This window comes from Neurospora tetraspora (assembly GCF_033439725.1).
Source record: "Neurospora tetraspora strain CBS 560.94 chromosome Unknown B0H65scaffold_6, whole genome shotgun sequence".
Classification (NCBI taxonomy): Eukaryota; Fungi; Ascomycota; class Sordariomycetes; order Sordariales; family Sordariaceae; genus Neurospora; species Neurospora tetraspora.
Window position 1 is genome coordinate 2,274,669 of NW_026944388.1, and position 27,245 is coordinate 2,301,913.

General features: G+C 52.1%; 6 protein-coding genes across 6 annotated transcripts; 3 read left to right on the forward strand and 3 right to left on the reverse strand.

Moving 5' to 3' along the window:
- Nucleotides 1-4,635: 4,635 nt before the first annotated feature.
- On the reverse strand, nt 4,636-5,226 carry B0H65DRAFT_264276 (uncharacterized protein). The gene has a single exon (XM_062822666.1). The coding sequence runs from the start codon at nt 5,116-5,118 to the stop codon at nt 4,696-4,698; it is 423 nt and encodes a 140-aa protein (XP_062679536.1). The 5' UTR covers nt 5,119-5,226; the 3' UTR covers nt 4,636-4,695.
- A 1,697-nt stretch (nt 5,227-6,923) lies between these two features.
- Nucleotides 6,924-8,458, forward strand: B0H65DRAFT_430837 (uncharacterized protein; the record flags this gene model as incomplete). The annotated part of the gene is made up of 4 exons (XM_062824904.1): nt 6,924-7,124; nt 7,197-7,413; nt 7,522-8,070; nt 8,124-8,458. 4 exons carry the CDS (start codon nt 6,924-6,926, stop codon nt 8,456-8,458), a joined length of 1,302 nt encoding a protein of 433 aa, XP_062679537.1.
- A 1,766-nt stretch (nt 8,459-10,224) lies between these two features.
- Nucleotides 10,225-11,032, reverse strand: B0H65DRAFT_264378 (uncharacterized protein). Its single transcript, XM_062822667.1, has one exon. The coding sequence runs from the start codon at nt 10,882-10,884 to the stop codon at nt 10,267-10,269; it is 618 nt and encodes a 205-aa protein (XP_062679538.1). The 5' UTR covers nt 10,885-11,032; the 3' UTR covers nt 10,225-10,266.
- Nucleotides 11,033-15,127: 4,095 nt separating this feature from the next.
- B0H65DRAFT_551046 (uncharacterized protein) lies at nt 15,128-16,633 on the forward strand (the record flags this gene model as incomplete). The annotated part of the gene is made up of 5 exons (XM_062829778.1): nt 15,128-15,145; nt 15,431-15,449; nt 15,581-15,742; nt 15,803-15,965; nt 16,027-16,633. 5 exons carry the CDS (start codon nt 15,128-15,130, stop codon nt 16,631-16,633), a joined length of 969 nt encoding a protein of 322 aa, XP_062679539.1.
- A 1,819-nt stretch (nt 16,634-18,452) lies between these two features.
- On the reverse strand, nt 18,453-20,800 carry B0H65DRAFT_498392 (uncharacterized protein). Its single transcript, XM_062827811.1, has 2 exons — nt 20,054-20,800; nt 18,453-19,995 (listed from the first exon to the last, which is right to left on the reverse strand). Exons 1-2 carry the CDS (start codon nt 20,476-20,478, stop codon nt 18,570-18,572), a joined length of 1,851 nt encoding a protein of 616 aa, XP_062679540.1. The 5' UTR covers nt 20,479-20,800; the 3' UTR covers nt 18,453-18,569.
- A 486-nt stretch (nt 20,801-21,286) lies between these two features.
- Nucleotides 21,287-23,341, forward strand: B0H65DRAFT_264459 (Tricarboxylate/iron carrier). The gene is made up of 4 exons (XM_062822668.1): nt 21,287-21,683; nt 21,891-22,024; nt 22,146-22,240; nt 22,408-23,341. Exons 1-4 carry the CDS (start codon nt 21,580-21,582, stop codon nt 23,095-23,097), a joined length of 1,023 nt encoding a protein of 340 aa, XP_062679541.1. The 5' UTR covers nt 21,287-21,579; the 3' UTR covers nt 23,098-23,341.
- Nucleotides 23,342-27,245: the final 3,904 nt, after the last annotated feature.

The window sequence follows — 27,245 nt, forward strand, 5'->3', positions numbered from 1 at the left end:
GAGGGTGGAAAGCTTGCTCGCAGTGGCAGGTCGAGGCAAGGCACTCTGGATCGATTTGGCGGGGGATTTGAACAACGACTGTCGTACCGCGGTTCTTGCGCCTGTTGACCGAGCAAGAGAGGATCTTGTGGGGCTCATGATGGATTGGCGGACAGACTTGGGCCGAGGAATGGTCGAAGCAGGCTTAGGCTTGGGGATGGAGCTGGCGGCATCGCGGATGATGGCACGACCCTTGGAGACATCATCTTCCTTGTTCTGACGAAGACGCTTCGCAGGCGATCGGCCCTCCTCGTCCTCATCCTTGGCCTTGGCGGCAGAAGTTGTCGGAGTGGGCTCCTTGGACCGACGGCTTGGGTCCATGTCGTCGAGGTTCGCCTTGGACTGAGATCGCTTGACGCCCTTCTTGAGAGGATCGGGAACGCGGCCCTTGGTCGCCCGGAGGACGGAGGGGTGATTCTCGATCGAGTCCATCTTCTTGAACTGGGCCATGTGGACTTCGCTGAAGCGATCTCTCCTGCCGGTAGGCTTTGCGATCTTGCGGTTGGCCTGTTCCTCCTTTTCCTTTTCGGCTTCGCGCAGGCGGATCTCGTCCTTGTACTTCTCGGCTTCCTTGCGGATGTCCTCCATCATGCTCTGAGCTTGGGTACTGAGGGCTACGCCGGCTGCTGATTGGGCGACACGGCGGAAGGTGAAGTCGGACTGTGGGACCGAGATCTTTGTGGGGGTAGACTGGGCGATGGCCGGAAGGTCGCCGTCGCGGTTGGCGGTTGGCTTGATGTCAGTAAACCCCAAGCGCAAGCCAGACGAAGGGGCGTGGGCCATGGTCGGATGGACTTTGCTGGGATGCATCTCGGACATGGGCAGTTTGACGGGCGACGACTTGCCCGGGGTCCTAGGGACGCGCATTGGTGACGAGGCTGCGGCGCGACTCTTGCGGCGTTGAGGCGCGGGGAGGGTTTCTGGTTCGGCACCACTCTGGGTTTCGGAGACGGAGTGAAGGGTAGACGTTAATGAAGCTTCCTTGACGGGAGACTCTGGCGCCTGGGATCGGAGAGGCAAGGTTAGCACACGCACGGAGGAGGGTGTTGGTGACGGCGACGGCGACGGCGACGGCGACGGTGTTGGTAGAGGTGGTGGTCGTAATAGCGGCGGCATGGTAGCAACAGGACACAGCACGGGCAGATAGGATCATAGGTGGTATTCGCTGCTTTGTTTGAGGTTTGTTTACGCGACAATTGGAGGAGCTCGTACCTGGGACAGGCTTGCTAATCGTGCAGAACGGCGCGTCATCCTTTTACACAAAGCTGGTCAATGCAGAGATTCGCGACGATTGTCGAAGTGGCTTGTTTCTTTTTTTGTGCGTCGTGTGATTTCGGTTGGAAGGCGGTTGGAATGCGCAAGGCGACGATGGGCGGCGATGGGGAATGGAAAATGCGAAGAAGGCTAAGAGAGATTGAGACGTGTAGGGGTTGAAATGATGTCAGTCGCAGATCAAAGAAGGGCGGGAAGAAAAGAGGAGGTCGAGGTTGGGCAGAGGCAAGCGAAAGCAGCAGCCCAGCAGTGGTGGGGTGGAGCGATTGTTGTTGTGTGTTTGCAAGACGGGAGACGCAGCAGTGTAAACAAACCACTGCACCGTGATTGCACCGTGGTTGCACAGTGGAAACCTGTCAAGACACTGTACCTATCCAACGCAACTTCCGTTTTCCGAGCTCATCAACAAGTTAAATGCACCTTCCTATCTTAACCACTTCTTCACTTTGACTTGAAAAATCTTTTCTTCTCCAAAAGTGATGCCTCTCTTCAACTCAATCTCAACCTCTCGTCATCTGGTATCGGTTCTGTGCCCTACAAAGAACTTCAGCAACAACCCAAGTGGCAGGCCGGAATTCTGCGGTCCCCTTCTCAGCCCATATGAATGTCTTGAAGGCTTCACTTGTCTTTTGCTTTTTCGTCGTCATGTCGTCAACCTCGATTTCCCGCCAAAGAGACACCGTCGTCATGGCCTAGCAACACATGGACCGAGTAATCACTATCGCGACCGAATATTGGCACCGAAACAGCAGAGTTGGAAAAGCATCCTTTCACTTGCTGAAACAGGCACATGGAACAGGTTTCACCTCCTCATGACCAGCAACGGAGTAGTGTGGTCTCAAGCACCGGACAACGCTACAACTAAACTACTCGATATCACGAATTGATCTCGTCAAGAGACGATGTTAGGACTTCAAGGTCGGGATTCGAGAAAGACGAAGTAGGATGCACAGCTAGTCGCCCGGCTCCATGGCCAGCTTGCTCTCAGTATCTCGCCTACCCTTTCCGATCAGCAGTCGGATCGATATCCTGCCATTGTCAACGGCCTTCGGCGGAATGGGATTGTTTTTCGCATCACCTTAACCGACTTGCGATTACATCTGGCGAGACCTTCTCCTGTGCCACGCATGCACGTTCAACAACCCTTCAAACTTTGCGCTACATACATCACAACATGCAATGCTATGTCAGACTGCAACTTGGGATTGTGGCATACACCATGGCCAGGACCAGCTCCTTCAATGACGGCCTTATGGTAAGAAGGGCCAGTACATCTACACATACATCTCCAGGCTTCTGCTCCGAAACCGCAACCAGCCAGCCATACACTCAAAGCAACACCAACCCAACAGGTGTGGATGACCAGCTTCCTCTAACTTGCGCAATTCTTGGAACAAAACGTTCCATCACCTCAAGTCCTCAAGGCCTGCAGACGGTGGTCTCCGTCGCATCTCGCCTATTGTGCATGCTACGTGCCAGCGTGGGTTACATTGAAGATCTGTCGGGCCGTCCTCTTAGTCAGTGTCGGCCGTGCCGCAATTCCTCAGTGGTTCATCACACGCGGGTTCGGTTGTTGAAAATTATGAGTTATGACAGACTTCGCTGACGTTCTAGTCCTGCGCTAAAAAGACTCAGAGGAAAATCAACGATGTTGCGACTAACAACGCTAATACAAGTGGAAAATTTCTAGGTGGGGAGTCTATCAAGTATTTGGACACGGCCAGATCGCTTCAGACTCTAAAGCGTTATAAAAGCGAGCCATCACCCTCACTCAGACTCGTACCCGTCCCAACATCCCGTCGAGTCGTCCAGTCGAGCCATCCAGTACGCCACTAAACACAACTTTTCCATCACAACTCCCGGTCCGTCACAGTCTGGTTCCGGAAAGTGCCATGACGTTCTCGAGTCCGACAACGCGGCTCTATTCAAGCGAGTTCGGACGCAATTGGTCCGATTTGATTCGCCCAGACCTACCAACACCCAACAGCACCAACGCCGGCACCGGGCAACAGCCACCCTCCCACCACCAAACCACCATCAGGCATCATCTCCTCGGAGATGCAAAGAACAAACTTTGCAAGGGAATCCGTGCTGATTCGCTGTCTACCCCGCCAATTCTGTTTGTCCCCCCATTGGACTGTTCTTGTCCTGATTTTGTTCCAGGCATTGCACACAACGCGGCAGGGTAATCCCACGGGTACAACTTCCATGACAAGGACTCCCGCATGCAGTTCGCTGCTTTACCCCATTGTCCACTTTGAAGCTCTCTTTTGCCGGACTCTGGTCAGCAACCTGGAAGCGTCTGAGAATTCAGGTGGGAAGGGAAGCGTGCCAGAGTGAGAAACTTGCATTGGCCAATACCACCTCAAGCAGGGGCTTTAATCCCGAGTTGGAGAACTGTCGTTGCTTTTTTCTCCTCTTTATGCACGCACAATTGTGCACCTTCGTGTTCCCCGCGGCGCCAAAGTCAGCCCCAAAAACGCCGCAGCTCATCCGGTCAATGGTAGGGTAACCAATCACACTCATCGGTCCTTGGCATCACTCATCTCAAGTCTTTCCCACCACTTCCCGGTCCTATTGGAATCTCCTACACTTCAACAGCCACTGCATTCTCTATGCACTCTTTTACTGGATTCAAACATATTGACCTGAATGTGTCACCTGGCCCGTCCGGACCCGTTACGGAGTTCGGCGCGTGCCCTCAGAACAGCAGCCGAGACGATACCGAGTTCGCCAAGCAAAATGTGTGGTCGAAGCCCGCTGCACAACCTTCAAACGTAGAGCACTTAGACGACGTTGTAGACAGGGGTCCTGGAGAGTAACCGGAGCAGCAGTTTGAACAGCCAACTCGCTGGCTCAATGTCTGGCACTCACAATATCAAACGAGCAGCAACCACAATGGACGAGAACCTTTTTCCTTTCTCCATTCTCCAAGGCCACACATGAACCAGAGACTATTCCCCAATATCACGATCCACAATGGAAGGATCAAGCTGTCAGGGCGGAAGTTGCCAGTAGCGTGCCCGCTTGTTTGGTGGGCCCTCTCAGGTGACCATGGAAAATTTTGAGGGTATTGGGGCCTTGGCAAGGCGAGGGACTTCAACAGACATGAACGTGGCTCCGCTAGCTCCGCTACCGATCCGCAATATGCCCCTCAAGGTCGGGGCGCCAATGATGCATGAAACCTGCAATACCACACCTCCCACCCTTTGTTCCCCTCCCACCGCCCGCTGTGGAGAGACCGATCTCGCTGACAGCTTTTGACAACTTGACAACCTCAGTCCAAAGGTTTTGGCAACCTCCTCAAAATGCGAGTTACTTTTGTTCAGACGGACGTCATTGTCTGCAGACTTTGGGAACACAAGCCAGGTGTAAGCTGCGATTTCATGGCAGCTTGAAGCTCACTGCCGTATTGAGCTGCCTGTTGGTGAGAGACACCACCTCATCCATAATACGTGTCTCTATACCCCTCTTGGAGGAAAAGAAAAAAATTGTACGGCTTTCAACGGCCTGAGATGCGTCATCGGAATGTGGCCAAGAATTTGTTCCAGAAGCGAGAACTCTTCGACACCAAAGACTCGATCGATTCTGCTTCACACATCCGAACCATAAGAACATTGCAGAGGCGAGTAGTCCTAGAGTCCTACACGCCACGACCCAAGGCCAGATCTGCCTTCGACAGTTGCTCCATCGTTTGAGGTGACGAAGGAGGCTCATAAGAATGCAACCAACAATGGGTAGTAAGGACTTAGAAACGAACAGCAACCCATAGCCCAGTTGCGAGCCGGAACCTGTAGGCATTGCCATTTCAAGTTGGCTCGGATGTTTGCGTGGTTTGCTCCGGCGAACATCGCACTAACAACGTGTTCCTGAGACGGTTCATGCGACCTGTCACGGTACCTGGTCTATGATTTCTCTGTGCCAAATCATCTTAACACTCTTAGACAAACCATCATTGGGAGTAGAGACAGCCTGATCTCCGTACGCAAAGTTCCGAGATCTAACAACGAAACCTGCCCAGCCTTATCGGCATTCCTGTAGCAAAACAGACCAAAGCTGCTGGTATGTAACGACAAGCAGCCATCGAGGTACACGGTAGCTGGAGACGAGCACAACGGAAGACAGAGAGCCAGCCGGCCGGCCGGCCAAGCCTACGCAACTCGAATCGTCTGATGGTGCGGGTGCTGCAGAAAGACTTCCCAAAGCGGTATCGGAATTCCACTTTACAACACGACAGGCACCATTGGCTCCAGACGAACTCGTCCGCCAGATGCCACTGTGGGGAGCGGGCTGGCAGCCAAGCAAAATCCGTCGATGTGGAAAACACGAGGAACCAGGACGAACGGGAAAGGCTTGCTGAGGGCCGCGGGGTCCAGGTACGGTAGCCACTACGGAACATAGCCGTACCCAGAGAGAAGCCGTTGCTGATGTTTCGAACTTTCGTCTGGGGAAGCCTGCAACGTGGAAGAATGCGTTCGGAGGCTGGGGGTGGAACGGGGCGTCAACGTCGGTCGTCCAGGGAGTCGATGGAGCCATATGGTTTCCGGGCTAGTGTCGTCAGGGGCAATGGTGGCCATCTGTGCCATCCAACAGAACGGGCGCAGGTGACCCATTTTGGTCCCAGGAAGAGCTGGAAGGCGGTCCTGTGTTGTCTCGGGGGTAGGAAGACACTGGATATTTGTCTTTGGCCAGACTCACCAGACCACAAACTCAAGCTGCCGGCGGGGCTCCCTTCCTCCAGTCTTTTTTTCGCGAGTGACAAGCTCGAGGGACAAGCCAAACAAGGCCTAGTGTAGCGGCGGTATGCGGGCCATTGAGGTAGGTTAGGGTATGACCCCCGGGGCCCTGTGGACGACATCCAGTGAGGATCCAGCGGGAATCCAGTGGACATGGGCGGAGGCTTGCGGACCCTCCACCCACCACCAGGGGGATTAACATTACATAAAACCCTCCCATTCTTCTCTTTTTCTTTACACATGCGCAACCTGTCATCGACCTTCAGCTTATCTCTGGCCCTCCAAAAAAACCGTCTTCAAGTCGAGCCTTGACACACGGAATCCGGGGGAACGCGGGACTGTTTTGATTTTCCAACCCCCTTTTTCCGTACAGACGCTCTCTGCCTTACCTTATCGCCGGTCCCAGACTGTCGGATCCTACCCCCATTCCCCAGATTTCAGATTCGACATTACGCACTGATTGGCGCCATCATCCCTGGTTCCCGAAGCTGTCCCTGGACCAGTCCATCTTGTTCGGAGAATTTTAGCAGGAGGGGACTTGTGAGAGAGAGGAGAAACCGAGACCTGGGCGTGTCTTGCCATCCCATATCGAAAACCCATTCGCTGTCGGGCGAGGAGTGCCGTGGTGCAGCACACGTTGGCACTCAACCCGCATTAGGTTCTTCCCCGAATCTGCTGCTCCTGGGCAGGCCCCGCATCAACAAAGACACACCACTACCGAACCCCCCTGCCGAGCCCTCTACTACGGAGTACCTTGCACAAGAGTCACAGTCACAGACGCTCACACGCACACGCACACACATCATACACTCTCACTGGCAGAACACACAACGTCTGCCAGTGCAACTATTCTGTACAATCAGGGAAGGAAAGGACATGGCAGACAAGATGTCTATCGATAAGCACGATCCCACCAAAGACGATAGCGAAGACTCGCAAATGGAGTCCAGCCCCGAGAGAGAGAGAGAGGGAGAGGCACCTGCTGGTGAGGCCAATCGTCAAAATACAGGTGCCACAACAACAACCGCCGCTCCCCAGGAAAACCAACAGCCCAAGCGCAAAGGCGGTCGCAAGCCGGTAAGATCTTGACTTTATTTATTTTTCTTGCGGACGTAAATAGTGGTGAATAATTTCCTAACATGTGTATAGATCTATGCCACCTCCGAGGAACGGAAGCAGAGGAACCGTCAGGCTCAAGCTGCATTCCGTGAGCGCAGGACTGAGTACATCAAGCAGCTTGAAGATGCTATCCGCACCCACGAGCAGAACCTTGCCAATCTGCAAGCTGCCCACCGACATGCCGCTGACGAATGTCTGATGCTTCGTTACAAGAATTCGCTTTTGGAGCGCATCCTCCTTGAGAAAGGTACTTTTGTCTACGACTTTCCCATGTTCGCGTTTTTGTTTACACCCCTTTTTGGGGGACCCGCATCACCAGTCTTGCTTTGCTAACTCTAGTTTCTCTCCTTCTCAGGCATTGATGTTCAAGCAGAGCTCCATGCCAAGACGGGCAGTCCAAATCTCGGACCTACTCATATGCCCCAGAACTTGGTACAGCAGCCGCCGATTCAGCGGGCTCTCCTGAACAGACATGCCCGTAGATCGCAGTCGAGCATCGCCCCTAAACTCGAGCCCGGAATCACCATCTCTCCCCTGCCACCTCCGGTTCATTCTCACGCATCAGCTCTATCGCCCAAGAGTCGGCCAACACCATCATCGCATTCGGCCTCGCCATCAACGACAGCAACCTTTGGTTCTCATAGCGGCGCATCACCGGCCACTTCCGACGGCATGATTCCCCCGATCCGACCGCATCTTCCACCCGCCTCGGCATTGAAGATTCACCCGCCGTCGCAACTGGGCAACGGAGTGCCCGGCCTAGCTCAGCAACAACGACACATGCAGATGCCCGGACTTCAGCAAGGACAGAACCACATGAGGAATAGCATTGGCGGAAACACGACTTCGTTTTACCCCACGCCTTCCTTCCAGAATCATATTGAACAACTCGGCAAGCTGACCCGTTTTCTTTTCTTCCTTCCCCTTTCCCCATCTAATAGAACTTTGTCGTCCTAGGCTCATTCCGTAATTCAGAACAGGAGTACGACGCCGCAGCCGACATGATGGACGACCCCGGCGAGACCCCCGATACTCCAAGCGGACCCGGCCCCTACCCCGGCCAAGCATACGGCGGCGACCCCCAGGCGATGTCACTTTCGTCCCCTGTCACCACCGGTCCTCAAGGAAACCAGCAGTCACCGATCGAAAACGGCTCCCATCAACAGCATCCTGCGTACCCGCCAATGGCCCAGCTTCTCGACCACCAATACGACTTTGGCGATCCTTTCGGTTTGAGTGCCAGCATGGCCTTTCCGACACAGTTCTCGTTCGACACCAGCAACATGCGGTAAAAGAGACGGATAGAAAGGAGGATATTGGTATGGTTTAGGGAGGGATCGCGGGGTGTCATGGGTTTCACCGTGACTCGATTCGACACACATCTGTTTGGATTTCGACATTTTGGAAGGACCGACAAACCGGCACAACAAGCACAACTTAGCCGGATCAGCAATTGCACAGCAATGGAGAAAGGAGGTTTACAAAAATTTGGTGGGCACTACGGCCGCTTCGGACGAACGACGACAACGCGAGAAGACACAACAACAACAAAAGTACGACCGGAAAAGTTAATGTTTTAAAAAGATACCCGTGAAGCATTTAGCACTGGGTAAAATTCACAATCAGCGGGTTTTGTCTTTTTTATGGGAGAGAGAAACCCGTCTCCCCACTCTTCTGTTCTCTCTTTTGGATAATTTTTCGAGGTTTTGTTTGTGAATGGCAACTGGCTTTTGGTGATGTCAGGATGTTTTGATATCTTGTCTTCGTCTACTTTCACTGTATCTCTACCAGAAAACGAAAATGTTCTTGAAAATAGGATGATTTGATTCGTATCACAGAAGGAAAAAGGAGTTTTCGCAATTTCGACAAAAAGCATGGTGTCTGGTTTGGGCGTTTGATATTTCTAACCGTCAGTTTCTGTTGGGCTACCGGCAATTTGGATGGAAAATGGGGGAACGGCGGAGCATGACACTCAACTTGTCATCACGATGACGATATACGGAACTTTAAAAACGAACAAGGTGCGGAGGAAATACCACGAGACAGTCGAGGCAACGGCAGATGATGACAACCGGGCCATGGGGAGCAGGAAGTGTTGTTTACATTACCCCGAGTCCCGTCTACCTGATGTAAATAGCCATACCAGCCAGCGTCACCTACTACTGCACAACAACCACCAAGAAATAACAACAAAAGTCAACAAACAAACATATTGAACTCGCATATCTATAGAGTCATTAACACCACATCACATCAAATGATTGGCCTCACAAATTTACCTAACCCGCAAGACCGCAGCCAGCAACGGCGGCGGAGACGCGTACGTAACGGGCCAAGACTCTTCTTTCCTGACCGGCTTTGTCATCGGAGCGTGCACGCTCCACATCCAACTCCTCCCCAAGCTACGGGCCGGTACTCCGTGTGCAGATAAACGGACCGGTACCGGTCGAGAAGAAACCCGAAACGACACATGGCATGGATTGACGAACGGACAGCTGCTAGCGGTTGGTGGTAAAACAGAAAATGGAGAATGGGTTGATAACGGCCAAGCGGCTTGGCGATCAATGAATCTAGATCCAGTCTTTGTACAGTCTTGTCTGGCGATCTAAATGTTCATGGGATGGGTAAAAAAGAGATAAATTCTGTGGTTCCCTGTGGTGTGGTGGACTTGGAAGTTGACAAGTTGATACCGCCTTTTGAGGTCTGGTGGATTATATTAACAATACGGCGTTATTTGATTATTTTGTACTCGGCCTTTACTTAACTATGATGGTTAATAGGGATTGTATTAGCAATAAATGCGCCCTTCACGATTGAAGGTTTCCGAACTTTCTGAGGTGTTCGTCTTCCACATTTTTGCATGTTTGTCTTTTTGTTTCTTGTCCCCTACGCTTTTCCCACTCCAGCCCCCCCCCCCCCCCCCCCCGGCACTCCGTTTCACCAAGCCCAAAGCAGCAACGAAGTCCCCTTCTCGAAAAGTCAGGGAAGCCTCGTCCGGCAATAAAGCCGGCTACTAGGCCTTTCATCACAAAGTCCCACCTCACGCGCAAAAAGAAGATCTCGCCTAAAATAGCGGACCCCTTCCCTCTCCCGGTTGTTATCACCGAAACCTACAGGGCTGCGATAACCGTTTTTCTTCCTGCTGGATCCATACCGTGTTTGTTTTTGTTTTTGCGTCAGCTGGAGCCCGCAAAAATTCCTTTTTTCTTGCAGACATGGGACCCGGACCGGGCGAAGTGGAGATCAACAAAGCGAGGTCCGGGTCCGGTTGATTTGTGGAGACTGGCGGCGCCCCGGTGGACCGGGGGTCGGGGCTGAGGACGGAGACGGACGGGAACGGGGGCTGGAGAACGGGGAACGGTGGGGGGCGCCCGCCGAGGCTGCGAGGGGTCAAGGAGGAGATGGGAGGAGCTGAGGAATGCTGAGTTGGCTGCCAAGGTTGGATAGAGGGGTGAGTACTGTAAACAAGATGGAGGATGGAGGATGGATGACATGTGATCATTGTGATGTGAGGTTGGCAGCAGTGGATGAGAGCCGCCAAGTGAATGAATAGATTGGGAGTTGGGGGTTGGAAAAGTAAACAAATGTGAACGAGCGATGTTGTAGGTGCCTGGTGACTGAGTGTATTCAATACCTCGTCGGCGATGTATAGGCATGAAAAGATCTCAAGGCGAACAGAAGTGAATCCGAATGTCACGAGAATGTTCGAAGAGAACATACAGACCCTCCAAATATCTTTCCAGAGTTTGGAAAGCAAACCATAATGGCCTTGCTCAGTTTCATGTCATAATTCAGCAACCAAAGCTGGAGAAAGACTAGCTTGGGCTTTTAGCTATATTAAACGTAGCGTTACGAATTCTTTTTCACTTTGACTTGACTCTGGATCTTTTTCCCCTCACGCCATCGATGAATTCCTTTCACGGTTGAAGGTTATGTTTAAGGGTAGAGGGAGTTAGAGGTAGTGATATGTGTTCAAAAGTGAGGAGGAGTCGGGAGTTATTTCCTGTGCAATACCTAGATATTGTGGTCATGATGAAGACAACCATGTGATACTTCTGGGAACAGTCGATGGCATAACACGATCAAACACACGCAGTTAGGAAAGAAAGGCATTTGGGACCGGTACCCATTGAGTCTAGCGGTGATCGGTTTATCATGATTGTCAACTAGCCTTTTTGTGATGAAGCTTCGAAACTTCTTTTGGGGTGGGTGCCCCATAGACTACTTCGTGTAGAATAGCTGTTTTCAGGACGTCTTCCAGTTCTCCTCAGACCCGAAGTTTCATCATTTTGCCTTCTGGCAACTTCTAGAGAGTGTCTGGGCCTAGGACTAGCATTATGGCATGTTGGTGTTACTTGGAAAGAATACCTTCAGGTCTTCAGTGAAGCAGCCAAGTTGGCGTTGTTGGTTCTGGGTTGATATTGAGACACAACGTTGTATCTCAACATGCTGTAAGGCTGGATATAGTCCTACACAGTTGTCCCCCTTATGACAAACAGTATATTTCTGCTGATACCAAGTCCTTAACTCTGGAGATGATGGGTACGATGCTTCCACCCATGCCATGTGCTGTAGCCCATAGGGTAAACAATGACACATAGATACTCCATTCAATATTAGCATACCCGTCTGCAAGAAGACCCTGCGCGAGAGTCCTGCGTGCAGCTCACTGCATAGTCTGGACTCAGCTGGCCAGCCATCTGTTGTGACCACCGGAAGAGAAGGAACTGTCCCCGGGGTAGGTACGGGAATGACTGGAGTCAAATGAAGGATCCGCAGTGTTGTTTCCATTCCAGTGAAACCTCAGTTCCACATCGGAAAGCTGCCTGCCTGTGGAAGTGTGGATAGTGACTTCTGGTGGAGGTGCCGATGATAGCCGTGTGCAGAAGGAACGATCAGGCGACCACATAGCCGGTGGACTTCTGTCAGCCCAGCCATCGCGACGTATCGGCTTGCCCTTCAGCACTTCTGCAACATGGACTGCTTCCAGAACATACGGGATGGGCCCGAATGGAGCTTTCTTGGATCCTCTCATTCTGGTTTGAGTACTTCCCTGTTCCTCCAGCCTGTCGAGTGTCGAGAGTAGAACCGCAGCGGGAACCCTTCCATGCATCCGCTTCGACAAGGTTCGGGTCGCCATCCTGACCGTGCCGCTGAGGCGCCACTTGACACGCTGACCGGTGGTCGCACATATATGTCGAGCCTACCCTCAAGCATTCACCCATACTACCTCCTGCTATCTCTTTTCAGTATGCTTGGATTGGAGATCATCTGGAAGACCGAAGCGTATTCGAAGGCGGACCAGATTTGGTTGAACTCAACTCAAACGCTGGCGAACATAATGCCGGGGAAGCCGAACGCAGGATGAGTCACACCAATAATCTCGTGACCCAACTACAAACTGCCTTCTGCTGGACAACTCTCAAAGCAAGGGATAGGTCTCTAAAACCTCTACTGACCAGCTGAATCATTCTTCTTCGTGGACTTTGTTTGTCTAGCTCCATGTAGAGCCGAGGGGTCTTAAGGCAAAATCTTCTTTGGAGTGTGATGAGAGCCCCCTTTCTAGGCAGTCTGGAACAAATCATGGACGAGTAGGCGGGCTCAGCTCGAAACTCTGGGCCTTGCGGAGATGTCGAGAGTGGGAGTGTCCTTCAAGCCCTCAGCAATCAAGCACTTTTTTTTTTTGCTGCTTCGTAGAGCTTGTGGTCCTAATTGAAGTGTAATATCTTTGAGGTTGTAGCCGTAGTGCTTGTAGGCGCAAAGTGTCCTACTTCTGTGCTGTGTTGTCGAGACCTCCAGTTTTGCTGGCTTGAGCGGTTGGCAAGTGGCTTCCGTATGCATATTTGCCTGGTAATAGATATCTTGTCCGCCCGTGAACTAGCACTTGTATCAAGCAAGACCTGAGAGGTACATGTTAACGAGATGGGTTGATCGCAACTTCTACCGGCCGGGTGCTCTCCTATTGCCCAAGGCCTGAGCTGTGGCTTTCGCTCACAGAGATAATGTTCTGGCGTATTTGATACAGTTAACGGAAGTATAAAGTAAGAAATACTTTATAGCAGCCTTCTCGGACATCCCTCGCCAATATCCAAGAGTAGATATCGTATAATAAGGTGCATAACGTGGCTCAAATCTACACATAAATGATTGACAAACTCCTTAACACGGAGTTCGTGAAAGTCATGGACATGGTGATGTCTGGTCAGGACGACTCCTACCGTCAACGACTCTTTGCATAGCCTTAGAGCTACACATCAGCTCAACTGAAGCAAATCCATCTCATGCCAAACTATGGTAACCAGGCTAGATGATGCTTCCTTTCCGGTACATGCGCTGACTTTCTTTTGCGACACCACGGACACCTTCTTAGTTGTTAAGAAACACGGAGACACACTTTTTTAAACCACACCTGTAAGTTGACTTCAAACAATATGCCATAACTAACATGAAAGACGCAATGTTATGTGGAAAGCAAGAGACGAGAAATACGGTGAAATCGCGAAAAGGAAGGTGATGAAGAGAGAAACAAATTGCAGAGCTCCGCAAAAAGCAAGGAAGTCGACTTGCATATTGATCATGATGAAATGGCTCTCCGTGACTTGTTATCTGTGCAATAACTGGATTCAGTTGATCGGGATATAAAATCCGTATCAACCTACAACCTCGTTGTTACCCCCAAATAAGTCCTCAGTTTAACTAACCTATGACAAAGAGACGATTGCTGATGACCATCTCTCGTTCTTCAGGCGAGGACACGGTCCTGAATGTGGCAGAGGAGATATATTTTGCAGGTGTATGTCCATCTTCGTGTTAAAGGGCCACGAGAAGTACATAAGTGTGTTGAACAGGGAATCTTCAAGGATATATCATCCACTGGCAACTGCTTCATCTGGCGAACGGGATTCGTCCTGATATAATTGTTGTTTGAGCTTGATCACCACAGCGTCAACTCTCTGCCATGACTGTTGTTTGCAAACCAACGGGTGAGTCCATCAAAAACCACACTTGTGAAAACGCAGGTAGAAATGCCGTGACTTTAAGGTGATGCAATTCAACAAACACGCAGAATCTGTACAACGTCCGACCCTGTCGTATATCATGGCATATGGAAGACTTTCCACAGATGTTTGGAAAGGAAGTAGAATAGAAGTACAAGTTGGGAGGTGAAAGATCCAGGCTGCATATCAAACTGCTCAAGTGGCCCGAGATGCCTCTCACCAATGTGGCCACGGTAAAGCACCTGTTGGGAAGTATCAAGCACAGCAACCAAAGTAATCCCTCCCCGAGAGAGACATGACGGCCGATGTCTAGCAGCACGACGGTAATGCGTGCCTTCTTGACATGAAGTCCGTTGACAGGAACTCTGGGGTACATAAGGCAGGTCCGATCTCATAGAAGGCTGTCACATCGGCCGAATGCGGCAACTTGACATATAACACGGCAGCTGCCGTCCGGTGTTGGTGATGGAGCAACTGCTTCCAGTCGTTTGTTTACGTTGGTGACGATGATATCAAGCAAACACTGCCAAGACTTGCCGGATTGGTAACAGAGCTCAAGCTGCCAAAGTTACGGCGTGTACGGATCGATACGCACGTCACATTGGTAACAAAGGGCAGGCAGCGTGCAAAGTGGTAGCCCTAACCACCAATAACAGCGGCGCACTGAAATTTCACCAAAAAGCCAAAACGTCAGCCAAAGTTGGAAGCGGGGAACTGCGGCAAGAGGGCCAGAGCAGGGCCGTGGAGGGGGATTTGGGTGCAGGCTGGCGGGGCACGAGCGTCCATGTGATCCGTGCCACTGCCAAAACTGGTCCGAGCTCCCTGTGGCCCGGGAGCGATTTGCCAAAATCTTTTACGACACCACGGCGAGAATCAGACGTCGTTGTCGCTGTGTCCGCCCCCTACCCAACCCCGTCTAGAAGAAGCGCATTGAGTCAGGCCAACGTCCTGTCAAGCGCAAAGATGTCGGTCGCTTCCAAGGTGTGTTTATCTCCCTCCCCGTCAATCCCCGAAATGGCCGGTTTTACGGTCGCCCGAGAGCTGCGTGCTGTGCAGTGGATAAATGGACCTTACACCTCGCCATGAAACGAAGCTGAGAGCTTCAATTTTGCCAATATTGGCTCTCCGCGACAATCCGGGGTCTTCAAGAGGAGGGAAGCTCGAGAATGGGAATCCAGACGCACAGCGAGAACAGCCGGCCACCACGGCGGAAATCTAGAGCTCAAGACAGCAAGAAACTAACCGACTGCGATTTTTCTCCTACAGAACCTGTTCGATCTGCTCGGTTGGTTACCCACTCTCCTGTGAAATACGCAGCCACGCGACGGCACCCACGAAATTGGCAGGACGAGGAGGAACATTGAAACCGCAATCCAAGGAACCACCAATACTGACGGATCGATTGTACTCATTCAGGCAACGACGTGGAGGATAACACCGCTCCCGCCGCCCCTGCTAAGATCGTCGAGAAGACCTCGACCCACACTACTAAGCGCAACACCGATGGCGTCGCTCCCACCAAGGCCCCCGCTCAGGGCTCTGGCCGTCGCCAGAACGTGACCTCCGGCAACGAGGCCGGTATGTTTACCATCCAGCATGCCAACCATTGCTACCATCTCAACTGACACTCGGCCCCAGCTTTCCGCGACCGCACCGCCGGCAGCGATCGCAACCGTGGCAAGCCCACTGAGGAGGGTGCTGCTCGTCCCCCCCGCGGCGGTGCTAATGCCCGCGTCCGCGGTGGTCGCGGTGGCCGTCGCCCCCCTCCCGGCGACGACCGCCACTCCAAGTCCATCCCCTCGTATGTTCCGGTCACGCATTTTCTAGCCACAGGCTCCTCCGTCCACTAACACCCTGTCTAGCGGCTCCGAGAAGCAGGCTGCCCTGTCCTGGGGCGCCACCGAGGGCCAGGCCGAGCTGAAGGATGAGCAGGCCGCCGAGGAGATCGCCAAGTCTGAGCAGAAGGAGGCCACCACCGAGGGTGAGGCCGCCGCTGAGCCTACCCCCGAGGAGGAAGAGGATAAGCACGTCTCCTACGCCGAGTACCTCGTCCAGCAGGCCGAGAAGAAGGCCGCTCTCGAGGCTGAGGCCGCCCTCAAGGTCCGCAAGGCCAACGAGGGTGTCGTTGAGAACAAGAAGTGGGCCAACGCCGTGCCCCTCAAGAAGGATGAGACCGAGGAGTTCATTGCTGGCTCCGCCGGCAAGAAGCAGCGCGAGCGTGAGCGCAAGGTCAAGCAGGTCGTCGAGATCGACCAGCGTTTCGTCGAGCCCGAGCGTCCTGCTCGTGGTGGTGCCCGCGGCGGCCGCGGTGGTCCCCGTGGTGATGCCGGCCGTGGCCGTGGCGGTCCTCGTGGCGCTCCCCGTGGCGCTCCCCGTGGTGCTGCCCGTGGCGGTGCCCCCCGCTCCGAGAACAAGGCTGCTCCCATCAACCCCAACGATGAGTCTGCCTTCCCCAGCCTCGGCAACTAAATGCCTCCCAATATCGGCATAACGACCATACATCGAAACCAGACTGTTCAGTCACACGGCACCCCTTTATTCTCTCCTCGAGGCGGCATTGTCAGAATTAGGATGGCGGTGGATTTGGGATAACACAAAAAGCAGCCAGCATGGGGTCGGTGTTCGGTTGCATTCACCTTTAGCGGCAAAGTGGTTTCAAGTAACGCCGAAACCGTGAAAGAGGTTTTCCTTATCTGTCCACCACTTACCGCGAAATCGAACAAAGTAAAAATGTTCAAGCTCGAAAGTTAAAATTGCGCGCGTTCGTATGACTTGGTTCTTCCCCGTATCCCCTTTCCTTCCCTTGCACTTGAACGTTATACCTAGGATATATGTCTCTTTTAGCAGGATCAAACAGCGGACAAAGAATGGGATGGCAACCATCTGGAGGGCAAAAAGACACACGCTATAGTCTAGGTGGCACTAAGACATAGCTCGGCCATGGCAAGGTCGTGAGAATGGACATAAGACAGACCAGTTTTGGATTAGCACCCAATATGGCATATGGCAGAGGGCATCAGACAGAGCAGCAATATCAAAACAAGCGTTTTGGATTCCTCTGGCAAAGGCACATACTGATATCGATCCGTGATTTTTACTTCTCAGCACTTTCCTGGCTGTTTACTGTGCACCCATGTTGACCTTGATGTCTTCCTGGGAAAAGTGAAGTGTTCATTCCCGTGATGCCACTTGTGTTTCCATCTCCAGCCTCGAACTCGACGTTTCTAGCCAACTACCGCTCGCTAACCTAGGTCCGGATAGATCATGTGTATGTCTCTTTGATCTTTTCTTGTTACGTCTTTAAGATGCACTCGCCAACACAACCTCAAGAAACAAACCGCGAGATTATCCAAATCTCCGGTAGCTACCACAGCGTAACCTCCCGTCTATCTACCTTACTACCCTCTTCCATGACAACACCATGTATGTCCCTTCAGTTTGACACAAACCTCCAGCCTACCTACCCACTCACTCGAGAGTTATTATATACTTAACTCCGAGACATTTATCTGCCCTCAATCCTCAATCCTCATATGATTCAAAGACGTGCCTACCTAGGTCTACAGATTCAACTGGGGAATTCTCCGCTAATTCGCTTTTACGCCCAGCCAGCCAGCCAACCAGCCATAACCTAACTAACAAATTTCTGTAGAGGTTTGGTTGGGACCCCCATATTCCATCCTACCTACCTTCGTAAATCCGCCTTCTTCTTCTTGATGAAGAAGACCTTTAGAACATCTTAAAGAGAAGAGACCTGAGAGAGCACAGTGCCAGCTGGACTCACTCACACTTCACAGGAGACTGCAGCATCAAGCAAGTTACCGGCCAATTTGGTGCGCATCTCCAGCTGTAGAGGTATGTATGATACTCTATGTGCATGCACCACGGCACTCAAACCTAACCCTACAGCGAGCGACGGTACAGTAAGCCAGTCCTACAGGGTAAGGTACAGAAAACCCTGTAAGTAGGTACCTGTTCGGTAGGTACATGGCCGAAGTCCGGACGGGAGTTCTGTTCTCGGTTTTCACTTTTCTAGCTTAGCGAGTGACTGATTGCTATTGCGGTCGTTGGATCGGTGATAGTTGACGGAGGACACGGTGTTATATGTACATACCTTTTCTTTCCATTTTCATGGTTCTTCCCTTTTTTCTTTTTTTTTTCTTCGCGAAGAGGGAAGGGTGGACGAGTAACTGAGGAGTGAATTACCATTCAAGTCTACTATCATCACCGTAGCAGCACTTTTCTGGTGAATACTCCAACGTTAATCATGCATCACATTCCCATTGAACCGTGAACAATTTCATATTTAAAGTAAAAGAATCATATATCATAACTATCATGAGCAACTTCAATCCCCCTCCATATCCCTACCCCGGCCACATACAACCTTATAACCCCCAATAACTCAAAGCCCACTCGGCACCTGATGTCCATAAATAATAGTCCCTCCCCTCTTCCTCTTAAACCCAAACCTCCCCGCATCAATCCCCAAACTAACCACCAACAGTATCGCATTGAACCCAGCCATCATATAAAACGGCGCCCCCGTGCTCCAAACATCAAACCCGTACCCGCCAGCCTTGGTCAGCAACAAGATGGCCGCGCCACCGCACCACGAGTACACGCCCGCCACGGACCCCTTCAGTCTCACTCTAGACACCGTATCCTCCGGCAAGGCTACCGGGTTTTCAAGCAGCGGTGCCGTCTCGTCCCGGCCATCAGCCGGTTCAGTAACAGTAGCGACCTCGCTCTCCCTGTCCACGCGGTGCGGGTGCGTGATCACGTTGATGACATCTACTTTCAGCACGCCCCTGCCTAGCGAGCCCAGACTGCAGACGATAGTGCCGATCTGGCTGATGCCGATCAGCGCAGCGAGGAAGAAGACGACGGGACTGCCGCCGCGGCCGTCCTTGTCTTTGTACTCGGGGCTTTTGAGCTGGGGGAAGGCGATGTAGCCGGCGATGCCAAAGGTGGTGGCCACGATGATAGGGTAGTTGAGTTTGTTCTGCTTGGTGAACTTGCGGCTGGAGAGGTAGCCGAAAAGCGGGGCGCAGAGGAGGCCCATCAGCTGGGCGACGCCCGTGAGGATGGAGGAGAGGATGTAAGCCTGGCGGCATTCTTTCTTGAGTTCCGGGGAGGGGTCGTTGGGCGAGCCTTGGCAGAAGCCGTTGCGGATGAAGAAGGCGTTGATGAAGAGGGGCATGAAGAGCGAGATGGCGACGGTGGAGGCGCGGGCGACGAAGCCGCCGAGGTAGCCGAGGGCGATGTCGGAGTCAGTGAGGCCGAGGCGGATCGAGTCGCGGAGGAGGTGCAGGTAGGGGGAGACTTGCTTGGAGGAGTAGGGGGCTGAGTGGTCGTCGGTTCGTTGTTTGAGTCCGAATAGGGTCCGGAATCCTTTACCTTCTTCACCCTTGATGCCGCGGAGACCGAAGAAGACGAAGATGGCGACGAGGAAGGAGACGAGGCCGACGACGTAGTAGCTGTATTGGACCGCCTGGCCGAGAGTGACGCCTTTGATCTGTCCGAACCGTGCTGGTAGAGGGAGGAAAAGGGAGAGGGCAACGAGGGCACCGCAGCCTGTAAAGAGCCCCACGTAGCCAGCCAGAGCAGATGGCTTGCCACGTCCTTCGGGTTTCCCTTGGGTGCCATCAAATCTAAACCCAGACTCGGAAGTGCTGTGATCGCGGAACCGATCGGGGGTGATGGTAACCTCAGACGCCACTGACGGTGTTATGCTATGCCTCGGGTTCAGAGGGGGGTTCTCGACAATATCTGTTTGCGCCTGGGTCTCGTCGGTCAACGAAGGGAGGATTGCCGTAACCATGGTCGCCCTTTGTCACGAATGATCATTAGCTATTGTCGTAGAACACCGTGTTGAATATCACTTACGCAGCAGTAGCTCCAACAGCAAAGAGAATCCTCGCCAATAGCAACTGCGGATATACATTCGTAGCCTGAACAAACACAAACAGCGAAAGTCCAATAATGGTATAACCGGTGACGGCAACATGTCTTACACCGACACGATCAGACACCAAACCCCAGATGGGGCAGGCGATCAAGGCGACAATTTCATCGACGAAGCCGAGAGTGCCGACAATGTCACCGACACCATGCTTGACGCCGATCAAGTCGGTAATGACAAAGGAGACGCTGCTGTTGAGGAAGACGAGGAAGGAGATGCTGAAGAGGGAGATGCCCAAGAGGTAGGTCAGAGCTTGCAGAGGTGTCGTCGATGAGGAGAAGGGCAGATGGCGGAGCAGGAAAGCGCCCAAGTCGAAGGGTTGGCCGGGTCGGCCGTCGTTTGGAGCCATTGTGCGGGTTTGATATGGTTTGTTTTGGTGTTTATCCGTATAAGTGATAGTGCTGGGATTCCTATCTGGGCTGGCTAAGCATCCAAGTGGAAATGTTGATGGTCCAAGTCTCTGGTTGTTTCACATTGGTTCAATATCACGCTGTGTGTAGTAGCCTTCTTCCACGAAACGAAGCTTACAGCGGCACTGATGGAAGCCCAAGCATTTCAAACAAATTTGGTATCACGAGTGTCGTCTGCAACAAACTCGGGAGCAAAGAAGAGGAAGGGAGGAGAGCGGAAGCATCGCGGAAACTGATGACGGGGCTGGCCTGCTGGCGTACGCCCATCCAAGGAAGTACATCATCGACCGGGAATGCAGCCAATCAAAAGAGCCCAATCCCGGTTTATGTACAACCTTATCGCTATCAGCATTGGCTCGTGCAACCCTTGGGTTTCTTGGGATTTGGACCGCGTCTGGCCGCCGCGACATTTGCCCCGCCCCGCAACTCGATTCAGAACCCTCCGGTGTTCGTCTTCTTTTTACAATCATTTTCAGGACTCTGGACGCGACAACATGGAATGACATGAGCTGAGTCGCTTGCGATACCGCGCTGGCAGACGTCGAATCCAGACTTTATCTGACTGTCTGCTGTGCCATTTCATGACACTAGTTCCGCCCAGTCAGCCAGTACACACGTACAGAATGCAAGGCAGGACAGTGAGACGGGCCATCATCTGGGGTCCCGTTCCGGGGTCCTGAATCGAGGCCGGGATACCTGGCTATCCCCGAGATCGGGATCCGCTTTATTTTTGCTGCGCTGGAGTCGGGTCGTGGAGAGCCGACGGGAAAGATAACAAAACCCTCTTGTCATAGTGTTTGTTTCAAGCCGGAGTCATACACCGCTTTGCTTTTATTCCACTTCCATCTTCTTTCTTCCCTATCTTCCTCTTTGCTTGTTGTGAAGTTGTTGTTTGTTTGTCTCCGAGATCGTCGCCGTCAACCCGCCCCCAGCTAAACGAAACCAACGTGTTGCCCTCTTGTTGTCGCAAAGAGAGCGCACTACACCAAACACTCTTCGACAAAACACCCTCTCGGACCCGACCCAGAACGCAAACCAACATGTCCGCCTCCCTGCCCGGCGCGCGCGCGCTTCCCGACTCGCAGTATGACTTGAGCACCTACTGGGGCCGCGTCAGGCATACCGCTGGCCTTACCGATCCGAGGTGAGAACAACCGCACCTAAACTGGGGATGGGACTGGAAGGAGGGAGAAAGAAGGGGCCGGAAGAGGGGCTGGACATGCTGCCTAGATGGCGCATTTGCGTCTCCTGTTGGCGCAAACTTCGGGGCAATGAAAGGCTGGATTAAGAACGGGACAAAGAAGACCGAAACCTACAGGCATGTCTTGCTAACGTGCCGCCATATTCCCAGGACGCTTCTCGTTGGCAATGCCGGTCTCGAGCAAGCCAAGCAGCTCCTCGTCTCCTACAAGCAGGGACAGATGAAGTCCATGACGCCCGAGTTGTGGCAGGCCAAGAAGCTCGTCGACTCTACTCTCCATCCCGGTATGCTTCATCCGCCGACATACTCCTGAACGCATGCCGTTGCGCACCGCTGCGTCGACATACCTACAACCTAAGTCTAAGAGGGGAAAGGACACATGGGCTTACAAAATATGGCACACAGACACCGGAGAAAAAGTCTTCCTTCCCTTCCGCATGTCCTGCTTCGTCCTTTCCAACTTGGTCGTAACAGCTGGCATGTTGACACCCGGCCTTGGTGTAAGTTATAATCTCCCCTCTCCCCTACCTCTTTCCCTCCATACCTCTTTCCCTCCATACCTCTTTCCCTCCTTGCCTCTTTCCCTCCTTACCTCTTTCTCCCTACATCCTTCCCTCTACATCATTCCCTCTACATCTTCCTCTTACTGACTCTTTCCCACAATCAGAACCGTGGCACCATCGCCTGGCAAGTAGCCAACCAGTCCCTTAACGTTGCCATCAACTACTCCAACGCCAACAAGTCTTCTCCCCTGAGCTGGTCCAAGATCGCTCAGTCCTACTTCCTCGCCGTTGGCGCCTCCTGCGGCGTGGCCGTCGGTCTCAACAGCGTTGTCCCGCGCCTCAAGTCTTTGGCGCCTTCGACCCGGTTGATCCTCAGCCGTCTGGTTCCCTTCGCCGCCGTCGCCTCGGCCGGTGCCCTCAACGTCTTCCTCATGCGCGGCGAGGAAATGCGCACGGGCATCGACGTGTACCCAGTTCTCTCGGCCGCCGACAAGGCTAAGCTCGTTGCGGAGGGCAAGGGCGAAGGAGACGTGGAGAGCCTGGGCAAGAGCAAGAAGGCGGCCACCATTGCCGTGGCGGAGACGGCCGTCAGCAGAGTGCTCAACAGCAGTCCCATCATGGTCATCCCCCCTCTTGTGCTGGTTAGGCTCCAGGCTACCCAGTGGTTGAAGAGGCACCCGAGGTACACGACCCCGATCAATCTCGGTCTGATCTTGGTGACCAGCTATGCCGTGTTGCCGTTGGCCCTGGCGGCGTTCCCCCAGATGCAGAAGATCGAGGCGGACAAGTTGGAGGGAGAGTTCAAGGGTCGTGGCGGTCAGGAGGGCTTGGTTGTTTTCAACCGTGGTATCTAAAAGGGGGAAAGAAGAGGATCGGGTTCTGTTGAGATGGGTTAGGTCCTTCTGTCTCGAGGATGGAGGACTGTGGAGGAGTGTACATACAATGGGCGGCATAGCCTTGGAGTTTTCTTGTTCACATGGCGAAGGCGGCGGCGGCGGCGATATCCCAAAAAGCTGTGTTTTTTTTAGTCATTTCTTCTTTCTGCTCTTTTGCCTCTGCCCTTCTCATCCTCTTGGTTGGGTTGGCTCCCTCGTTTGCATCGTTGTTCTCTTCTCTCAGTTTCTGGTTTCCTTTGCTTTATGCGATAGCAACGGCATTTGGTTATCATGAGATGAGTACTACAACCCCTTCCTCCGTGCCCCGAGGCACTGGACCCCTTGATCCCGCAGGTTGTTGACAGACCTCAGGTTTTCCCCTCAGTTCGGTTTTTTTGGGATTCGCTCCCTAGGCAGGTCCAATCCCGCCTCAAGTTGGTAATGCTCGATAGTGCCCAGTGCAGCTCCCGCAGAGCTCGGGCAGGCTCCGACAGAGCTCGGAAGTTAGGGTTCGGCACCCTCATCCTCACCCTCCCCCTACCCATACCCGCCTCTTTCCCCTCCTCCCTCCATGACGCACACCTATAAAGGCCGTCCCTAATCAAAAGAACTCAACTTTCTCTTCGAAACCTCTTCTTGAAGAATCTTCTCGAAACACCCCCCTTTCATTCCGATTCAATTCCCCGGCAGCAGCGGTTTCCACCGGGCCTCGGCTTACCTTGCCTCTGACTCCTCATCGAACTTGGTTTACGGGCACTAAGTACCTCCTTGCCTTCGCCTTGGTCCGGTATCGCGCTGTATCACGTCACCAGATGTTGCGCGTCTTCTCTTCACAAGCTTGAGTTTTGTGGCAATGATACCCAGCAGTGGTGTCCAGCACTGCTCGACATGCTTCTATGGTGCCTCGTTCAGCATCTTTACTTCTTCTTCTCCCTGCAATATCGGGTTTGCTGCCTGGGCAAACTGGGATTGATAATTGCGTTTGGTCGGCGGTGGTCGTGTCATCGATAAGGTATCCTGGTGGCGTTGTACGACCATTTGTAAGTGCCCCTGAGCTTCCGCAGGTTAGGTCAAGTTGGCCTTTCACTTCTTCTTTGCAACACCTTGCAACATCATGGTAGAATAGTTGTCGAGTTTCGTGGTTTGTCAACTGTCGAGGAAGGGCCTGTAGTTAGCAAAGCCCTAGACTTGACCTGGAGCTGTCCAGCCATCTGTAAGTGCCACTAAGCTGCAGCGGCAGGTCTTGTTGACCGTTTCCACAAATTTCTTCTTCACAACTGCCATTGTTGTTGAGTTTCGTGATTTGTCCATCGTCATGAATGGCCATTGACTTGACCTGTCTTAAACCTTGACTTGAATCTCGACTGGGCCTGGACCTGGTAAGATCTAGCCCTTGGCCTTGGATTTAGAGGCTTGTGTCACTCGAGATTAACTCATCCTGGACCATCTTTTCCTGATCGACTTGACTTTTCTCGATATAAAAAACAGGGCCGAAAGCCGAAAAGTATAGGAGCTGGTTTTAGTTCTCACTTATACCCGACGACCTGGTACTATATTCTTGACCACTTGTTGTTTAGCCTCATTTTGGTCCTTGACTTTAGGATTTGTTCCCCGTCGACGTGATTTGTATCACGAGCCTGCATGTTGTATTCTTCAGGTAAGATACGGTGCTTGTCGTCGTTGACGTGGTACCATATGTTAAGGAGCTCTGGTGGCTACCGTGGCTGGGCAAGTAGAAGACAGACTTTCTGGTTCTTCATGTAGTTGCCCATCGGCAAAAAAAGGTCCAAAACAGCCCCCCGATTGGAATCGAACTGTTGACGTACGAGAGATAATAAGAAGCAAGAGAAGCCAATCAGAATCATAGAACATACTTTAGATGCACAGTCGACGACAGTCGATATCGTAGACATGGAGGGCAGCAGATATCAAGAAAATATTGTTAGCGAGAAACATTCAAGAAAGGAGGTCACCTTGAAAGAGGTTCAGGATTTAAACAACACGAACACTTGAAAGGATTGGGGAAGTCAAAGCGAACCTCTCCCCTTGTTTCCTCCCCTTTCTTTTCTTACGAACAAAGAGAAAGAAGCTGCCCAGATTTATTCTAGAAGATGATTTCTAGCATACTGGCAATAATGTTGATGTAAAGACAAGGGAATGTACGCTATCAACTATAGTGGAAATAGCCTGAGCCTGTAACAATTGATATATACCTAGAATATACGAGAAATAAATTCTAATGCTCATGTCACTATCATTGTTACGCTCATGTCACTATCATCAAGTCCCCCGGAACAACTTTTATTTCTCCAGTTAGGTACCTAGGAGGAGAATAGGTGTAGGTAGTCATGTTAGGGATCTAGTCCCGTACATCTCCTTAACACTAATTCACTGGTTGGAGTCAGCAACACATATTGGAACACCAAAGGGCAACTGCCTCGTTCGGTTTTCGGTACACTTCCTTACTGTCCGATGGTATCGTGGGAAGGAACGGCAAGGCTGTGAAATCTCTCATTGTTCATTGATTGCACCGTTCAATCTGTCCAACTCCCTTCTAGTTAGGTGTCTGCCTCGCATCAGGAATATGCAGCACGACCGAAAAAGCAGAAAGGAGTTGATGACACCGTTTCTCCACGGGGGTTTAGAACAAGAGGAAGCAGTTGAACATGACAGCTTTCCAGACAGAGGGACAGGTGCCAGGCGAAAGGCAAGGAAACACTTTCCATGTTTTCACCAGCCCGAAGAGAACAACAATACCTTACCGGAGATAGGGGGGCAGTGGGCAGTAAGCGCGGCATGCCGGACATAAGAGAGGTGCAGGTCTTTTGCCACTCCTGCGAGGACATTTCTGATATTTCAAAAGCGTGAGCAGTACCTACATATGTAGGTTTCTGTGTTTGTACATGATGCAGGCTGTTTTGCTCCCTCTTTGCAAAGACGCGAATAGTTCTCGAGTTGGCTTGAGTTGGCTTGAGTTGGCTTGACGAAGAGCTATTGAAGCGATCGAGGTATAAGAGCTCAGGTATGATAACAGGTTTGGCGTTTTTGTTACGGCCATCCGACCTCGAAATGCAGATATGGAAGTTGAAAAGAACAGACCAGCTGGGAAGCAGAAACAAGATTTGAGGAGCATTATCGAATTGAAGTACATGATGACCCCATTAAACGCGACACTTCGTCATCGCCTTGCATCAGTCGTCGTGTAGCAAAAGCCGGAGTGTCCAAATGCACACTGAAGTACAGTCCGTGGGAGGACAAAAGTCCGACGCAAATGCCCAAACTCCCGCAAAACTCGTGAATTACACTCACGAACAAAGCATTTGAGGACCCAAAATCTGACCAAACAATGGCAGGAGACCGATATAATGATATAAAATCGTTTTAACGGATAATTTCCCAACAAGCAGGTCAATGTTGTGCCAAAGCTCCGAAATCTCCACCAAGAATGTTAGTGTACAGCGCATTTACAGGCGGTTATAGCGACCCGTCCCCTAACATCGTTCTCCCAACCACCATGTTCAATTTTCACGCTATCGGAGAGCACCACGGTTGGCGAACAAAATGAAAAAATTGCTTGAGGATCATCTTTGACTAACAGACTACGTAAATCCGAATTGGCATTTGCTTCTTATAATAGCAAGACTATTTTCCAGCTGAGTCCTAGCGCTGAGTTTTGCTTGTTTTTGGTGTGGGAAGTGAAGTTATGCACAAGAGCTGCAGAGGCAGTTCACACAAAAGATTCAAGTTGCATGCCTGGGGCTGTACAAGACGGTACAGGACGGAGGTTCCCGCGTGAAAATAACCCTTGGCACATACATAAGCCGGAGCCAGGGAACGGACCCTGCATCGCCGCGAGGAAGGAGTAATGCTAGCCCTTCGTGATTTTCCTGATACATGCAGATACTCCCGTGACGCAATTGCAGTTTCTGGACGTGAACATCTTCACGCAGACCTCTCAGCATTTCGACAGTCATATCCTTTGATACTGGTGGTTTGCCCACGTGAAAAGTCACGGTCTCTTGATATGCGCGCCTCCAAACCCCGTCACGCCTCTTCCCGAATCGCAGCAGGGATTGCAGCACGCAGGAACCGAACCGGAGCCGAGACGTCCCTGTTAACGCCTTCAC